The sequence below is a fragment of the Cornus florida genome, unplaced genomic scaffold (assembly GCF_030987335.1).
Source record: "Cornus florida cultivar Cherokee Brave unplaced genomic scaffold, ASM3098733v1 CherokeeBrave_3.0.0_Hap2_Chr05, whole genome shotgun sequence".
NCBI classification, from domain to species: domain Eukaryota; kingdom Viridiplantae; phylum Streptophyta; class Magnoliopsida; order Cornales; family Cornaceae; genus Cornus; species Cornus florida.
Genome location: NW_026775575.1, coordinates 80,589,294 through 80,596,191, shown reverse-complemented (window position 1 = coordinate 80,596,191; position 6,898 = coordinate 80,589,294). Strand labels below are relative to the sequence as shown.

At 38.7% G+C, this 6,898-nt stretch overlaps 2 protein-coding genes across 2 annotated transcripts in view; one reads left to right on the top strand and one right to left on the bottom strand.

The window, feature by feature from the left end:
* LOC132307089 (ENTH domain-containing protein C794.11c-like) lies at positions 1 to 1,967 on the top strand. The gene is made up of 4 exons (XM_059804753.1): positions 1 to 459; positions 610 to 732; positions 904 to 1,065; positions 1,204 to 1,967. The coding sequence occupies exons 1-4, from the start codon at positions 317 to 319 to the stop codon at positions 1,802 to 1,804; spliced, it is 1,029 nt and encodes a 342-aa protein (XP_059660736.1). The 5' UTR covers positions 1 to 316; the 3' UTR covers positions 1,805 to 1,967.
* The window catches only part of LOC132307087 (U-box domain-containing protein 33-like), a 29,261-nt gene continuing 24,321 nt past the window's right edge, over positions 1,959 to 6,898 (bottom strand). The window contains exons 4-7 of the mRNA XM_059804749.1: positions 5,682 to 6,270; positions 4,398 to 4,949; positions 3,203 to 3,925; positions 1,959 to 2,338 (exon numbers count right to left, since the gene is read on the bottom strand). Of these exons, the coding sequence (XP_059660732.1) occupies positions 2,156 to 2,338; positions 3,203 to 3,925; positions 4,398 to 4,949; positions 5,682 to 6,270 (2,047 nt within the window). The 3' untranslated portion in view covers positions 1,959 to 2,155. The remainder of the gene's footprint in view (positions 2,339 to 3,202; positions 3,926 to 4,397; positions 4,950 to 5,681; positions 6,271 to 6,898) is intronic.

Sequence of the window (6,898 nt, the reverse complement as noted above, 5' to 3'; positions counted from 1 at the left end):
GATGTTGACTTCACATCCTTACAACAAATCTGTAGATTCAAAAACCATCACCATACACTGAAAATTTTTTGTTTTCCATTCCCAATTCCCAACAATATGTCATGAACTCTCTCTCTCTCACACACACACACACACACTTGGAATCTGTATCTGTTTTTCTTCTGGTTACATATTCAAATACCACTTTATTAGTAGATGCAGAGTAGGTGTTGTTGTGGGTTGCATCAAATTGGATCAGTTATTGTGTTAACTTTTTCGCTCCACCTTGTTTACATATATATATATATATATATATATACACACACACAGATCAAATATGTCAATCTTAGGCAGCAGCAACAACAGTGAACACATGGGTGCACCATTTTTTCATCAATTCAAGAAGCAAGCTTCCTTCTTCTTCAAAGAGAAGATCAAGACTGCCAGATTGGCCCTCACAGATGTCACACCTGCTCAACTGTAAGTTTAATGCACACAAATTGATCGCATTAGATGATAAAAATCCCGATATATTTTTGTTATCAACTGATGTGACAATCATTGAGATGAAGCTACGAATATATTTTAGACTATTTATAATCTTGGATTTTATGTGGGTGGTGTTTAAAGATTGGCAGAGGAAGCTACGAATGCAAATCCATGGGCTCCTGATACACGGACCCTGAAGATGATATCGAAAGCCGCTTTCGAGGTCGATGATTATTGGAGAATTGTGGAGATTCTACACAATAGGTTCATTTCTGTTACTCTGTTCATGTTATCATGTTTGATCTGTTTTAATGTGTGTTACATTTGACTTTGTGATTTTGTATATATATATATTTATATTGTGTGTGTGTGTGTGTGACTGTGTGTATATATATATATATATTTTACTGTTGTTGTGTTTGATTTGTGCATTAGGCTGGTGAGGTTTGACAGAGAGAACTGGAGGTTATCATACAAGGCTCTTATAGTACTTGAACACTTGTTGACCCATGGACCAGAGAGTGTTGCAGAGGAGTTCCAAAGTGACAAAGATGTTATTAGGGAGATGGGAAGCTTTCAACACCTTGATGAGAAAGGGTCTTATATTCATTTCTCTGTTTTATATTTTGTTGGGATTTTTTTTGTTCACTTCCAAAATTTGAACATTTTTTATATGTAGAATTAATATTTATTTTATTTTCCAAATTATTAACTATTCTAAAATTTTGTCTGCAGATTCAATTGGGGGCTTAATGTTAGAAACAAATCTGAGAGGATACTGAAGCTGCTTGAAAGAGGGTCTCTTCTGAAAGAAGAGAGAGATCGAGCTCGGAAGCTGACCAGAGGAATTGAAGGATTTGGGAGCTTCTGTCAGAGGACTTCTTCAGCACAAGTTCTGCAAGAATCCTCTATAGGAACATATGGAAGTTGTGATTCTCAATTTAGTGACAATGGAAATCAAGATCAGTTTTCATCCTTGAATTATGAAGATCTGACCAAAAAGGGGTTCGAAAAATCACATCAGACCGATGAAGAAAATGACAATTTGGCGTCCAGCAAGAAAATGGAGAATTCAAATTCAAGAAATGGTTCTAGTGACGGTGAGATACTTGGAAAGTTTTGTGCTAAAACCAGTTTTAAAGAAAACATGGTTCCCGGGAAGGTTATGGCCGGAGACTTGCCTGAAAACTGCATGGGCGAGTTGAAGCCTCTTTTGGTTGCTCAGAAAGATGATCCCTGCACTGGTATTTCAGTAGATCACCCCTTCAGTGGCACTGAGAATCTAAGTAGAGTCTCACTGCTTTCTGAGGTGGATCAACTCTTGCAAGCATGTTGAGACATTTGTTCTAGTAGAATGACTAATTCTAAGGGTTGGTTGATCTTCAGCCAAAAATGTAATTGGCTAAACATCAGAAAAGCAAAATTGAACACCCTCGAGAGCATTGTATTGGTTTTCTATTTAACAGATTGTCCATTTTTCTTTTCCCTGGTAAACAAAATCTCGGTATCTATATTATAGATAAAAAATACATACAAAAGCATACAGGAACGTGGGTGCTAATAAGCACTCACCACTCTGTCCCTGCATTTTAATTGCATGATCTACAATGGGTAGAGTTTAAGGTCTCTCATAATGAACCTATACAAATATACAAACAACAGATGGCATGCACGAACGCAGGGAGTTTCAAGTGTTGCAAAGCCAGTCTTGAATTGCTCGTCGTAGTGCATGGTTGGGAGTGAGTTGCAAGTGATCCAACTTCAAATTCGTCATTGGAGAAGTTTCACGGCCATTCTCCACCCATCCACGCAATGCCTCTCCTTCATAAGTGTGACCATCTGCAGCCACCTGAGGATCATGCATTAACTCCTGAAACCAACCCACTATAACATAAGCCAGGTGCAGTGAAAGATGACAACTTCACCGCGTAACAGAAAGTGTGAAGATTAGATTATCATGCAGCATAGAAATCACATAATTCAAGCAAAAAAATTCTTGGTCGGCATAGTACAAGTCACAACTTCAGCCCTGATGACAGATGTGTAATGCGTCGGTATAGATAAGCCAAATGGAGTCTACTAGGCTATTCCAGGTTTAGCATGGTAAATCTCAGTTCAAACAAAGCTAATCTCAACCAACACCAAGCTCCAGTAACTTTGTTAGAGCTTGGTCTGTGGTGGTTGTAAATTTCACCAAGTTTAAACTTCTTCATGAGCATTACTGAGCTGAAACAATTCTAGCAAGCCTAGGGTTGTGAATCAAAAAGCCATATAAAATTTCTTTTAGCAAACTGTTCCAAGTAGGCACCGGAGAACTTTATCAGCCTTTATGATGTATGTAAAACGTGTGGGTATAGAAACATGTGCGTATAGATGAGCCAAATGGAGTCTACAAGGCTATTCCAACGATAGCTTGGTAGATCTAAGTTCAAGCTCAAGCTAGTAACGCTGCTAGAGCTTGTTCTGTGGTTTTAACACAAAAAAAGTGTCATATACTCCAACCGGTATTCATCTTGTTCAGGCTGATGAAGAAGCTCTGGCAGGACGGGGTAAAGCAAGCGCAAGCTGTTACAAATTTCTTGTGGGATAATCATCACACAGAAATATTGCACTTGCAGGTAGTCAACGCAGTTGACCCGTGGAATGCTTTTATGGATCCCCAAGTTGACACCTTAGTTCATTACTACAGATTGTAATAGGACGATTACATGTAATACATGAAGGCATTACTCACCTTTAGGATAGGGCACAAGAAGAAAGACGGCACTTGTCGCTCTTCCAAGAAATGCAACTGCTCAAGTTCCCTCACCAGGGTTGGCATTAGCTCGGGTCTGTCCCTACTGTTCAGTTCACAGCACTGCAACCCAAGGTCCACCAGTCGCCTTGCCACAAATGTTGGCCATTCTCCAGCAGATGAATCCAAAATGGATGTTAATTTCCCACATGACACTGCTTTACGCACCTCACCAGACAATCCTGCTGGAGGTCTTCCAGTGAGTAGTTGTAGTATAATTAGCCCAAAGGAGTAAATGTCAGATTTAGGTGTCAGGCTTCTAGTTCTACGAAACTCTGGATCCATATACGGGAAAGCACCCTTTGGCTCACTGTACTGGCGGAAACTTGGGCAACGGAAGGTCTCCTCTGGAACAAGCCTAGAGATCCCAAAATCGCATATCTTGCAGCTTAGTTCAGTGTCAAGAAGGATGTTTTCAGGCTTCAAATCTCCATGCACAATCTTTTCAGGTTTAGAAGAGTGCAAGAACAAAAGGACACTAGCTATTTCAGCAATTATTCGTGCTCGGATCTTCCAGGTCAGGGAGAGAATGTTGCTTTTCTGAAAAAGGCGACGTTGGAGGCTCCCATTGGGCAAGTACTCATATACAAGAGACCAGGCTTCTGGACATACACCAAATAAAGTCACCAGACGAGGATGCTGTAGTCTGCCAAGGACTTGAACCTGCATATGCAGAAAGAGTGTTATCTTACGTCAACTCTAGCCGCACAAGCAAGAAAATGAAGTATATGTGATAGCCACATTTTATTATGATATAAATGCTTCTTTTAGTTTCTAGAGCTTGTGCTCAGAAAGAAATTACATGTTGAAACTTAGAATCTCAGATCATTGAAAACCCAGCATTGAATTAATTACACCATGGAGGTCTCCTAAACAAAGCGTTTTAAGGCAATCACATGATCCATTCGTCCTATTGCACTTTTTTAGATCTTTAAAACTTAAAAAATGTAATAAACTACTAAATAATCTGAGAGAACCATACGAAATTCAACCAGAAAATTGACGAAGTTCAGACTCAGAAAAACAAAGGGCATATCTTTTGTACGGCACAACAAGTAGTGGAAACAAAGAGTGGGAGGATAGTTTCTTCTTTTTCTGTGTGTGTGTGTGAGAGAGAGAGAGAGAGAGAGTAAACCTCTTTTTGGAACTCTGATAGACTTTGCATGTTTTTTGGATGCAGCTTCTTTATAGCAACTGTTCTATCCAACATTTCCCCCTTGTAAACAGACCCATAACCACCCTGTCCAATCTTGAAACTCTCAGAAAAATTGCACGTCGCACTTTGCAGGTCTGACAATGAAAATTCTGCTACTTCTGGTGTATCTTCAATAAACCCAATGATCCCATCGCAATTTGCACCTTTAGCTTGTCCACGACTTCTCCACCGATCAAGCCAACGTGTGGCTTCGGTTTTCTGCTGCCTGATCTTCTTCTTTTCATGTCGCAGAGTGGCAATGGACGCCTGGACGAGTTTCAGTTCTCCAGCAGCCTCTACACGGCGACGGCTTGCTTCCTGTGCACGACTTTCTAAGAGAGCTATATTTCTCATGGCCTGGTGTAATTCTCTAGTTACTTCTTCGCTTTCTTCCAAGAGTTTTTCTTGTTCCTGTAATGTAGTTCTCAGTGCATCCTCAGCTTCTTTTCTAAGTTTAACTTCATGTTCATGAGCAGATTCAAAATCCTTGACCTGAAGAAATCAGAGAAGATTTTTACCATTTTAGGAGAAGAACGGTAAAGAAGGTTCACAGAGTACCCATTCACCACAACTGATCATATATATTTCATATTCACCGCAAGAACCCAAGATTAAGTGAATAAGTAGTATATCTCTTAACAATTTATGCTTCTAGTAATTTATCGACAATGGAAATGTTAGTTTAGAACATTTCAAGGGTCACAGCATTTGGTGCAACCAACATTTCTTAAATCCATGTATCTAATCAACTGATAATGTCATATATTATAAATATGGTAGTGTTTTGGATCACATACAAGCAAAAATACATAATTTGACTGTTCTAAGGGATGCACTCATCTGTCAGGAAGATAATTCTGAAATTTCTTGGCAATCAATAAACACAAGGACTTTTGTAACTCAAAGGAAAATGAGTTGAAGAGGAGATCACTAAAATGTTTCAGCATGAAAATTCCTTAAAGTGGACTCACTAAATCTCTCAGCAGGATGAAGGCTTTAAGATCCAATGCATTAGGGTTACAGGACCTATTTCTCAGGGCAAGCAATTTCTCTTTTATCAATGAACCATTACCAGTGCTTCAACTTGTGTGTTCCCAACATGTAGGTTCGCGCACAAAGAAGACCACAAACTTCTCGTGTCATGCTCTAGAATTATCATTTTCTTTGAGTTATTAAAAGTAATATACAAACTACAGATCACAAAGAGCAAAGTTAAAATTTTACCTTGCTAATAGCTTCTATGGCTTCAGCTTCCCAATTTTTGCGCTTCAAAAGCTCTGCAAATGCTTCGTTCCTTGATGAACCAGCTACTATTCTTATTTCAGTGAGCTGACTGTAAAAGCTTTCTTCCTCAACTTTTGTGTCAGAATCTGAAGACACCCTTTTTTCGGCAAAGGAAGTATATCCAGAGTCGAAGCTACTGCTTGTTGGGCTAAACAAACCGTGTGGATAGTATGACTCGCATCTATTAGTATTACTGAACAAAGTTGGTGAAAAAGGCACTTCCGATTGAACTGCTTCAGCCTGAACCCAATCTCTAATTCCAGCAGAGACTATACTTCTACCAGAGCTGGAACGAAGACATTCTGGATGAAACATGACCTCACTTTCATCATATCGCAAAGATTTAGACCTCAAATCATTTGCAGAAACAGTCTCTTGTTGCCCGATAGGAGGAATACAACTTGACCCATCAGAAGCATCTCTTGTCCAACTGCGCTTTCCTTTGTTGACAAACCATATCTCACAGAATTGAGGAGCATTTTTTGCAGCATAACTTGCTTTGTCTGAGCTCATTTTCACCTTCATGCAACTGTACAAAGAATATTCCATGGGAAGAATATTCTATGGAATGTCAGCACTAGCATCAACAATACAACACAACAGTGCAACTGAAAGGTTTTCACAGATGATACACAGTAACGTAACTGAATTTTTTATAGGACCACAAGTCCTCTTGAACACTTTTTTAATAGCAATAAGGTAACTCTTCAGAATATCCAATCTTGCTCTTATATATGGTTTAAAGAGAACCTAAAAACCAAGTTTCATGACCAACTCCTACTGATGAATGAGATATTAAACAGATCACATGTAGTAAGTTCTCTATTAAGTGTCCTACTTACAATAAATAATTTAGCTAACTTCTTATAATTCTTTTTCCTTTATATATAAGTCTCCTGAAAGATATATTCCATTTTACAGGTTCATAACTACAAGAAAATTATACCCAGTTGTAAACAAAACATTAAATCCCACCAAATTCAGCCAAAATTTAATGTAAGGGGAATATTCCCCTCAGCTTCCAAGGAATTCACCAACTCTTATTTCAATATTATCTGCTGACAATGCTAATTTTCATAGTTTTTTTAGAACATTTGAAAGCTAAGAAGTGCCTTTATCTACATCTTTCACTAGAAAGAATTCTTTCATCCTTGCAA

What these genes read in the sequence shown, in the direction of transcription:
- LOC132307089 (XM_059804753.1), top strand. Translation starts at nt 317, where the DNA reads ATGTCAATCTTAGGCAGCAGCAACAACAGTGAACACATGGGTGCACCA. An exon ending in GATGTCACACCTGCTCAACT is followed by an intron (nt 460 to 609) that starts GTAAGTTTAATG and finishes TGGTGTTTAAAG; the next exon opens with ATTGGCAGAGGAAGCTACGA. An exon ending in CAACACCTTGATGAGAAAGG is followed by an intron (nt 1,066 to 1,203) that starts GTCTTATATTCA and finishes TTTTGTCTGCAG; the next exon opens with ATTCAATTGGGGGCTTAATG.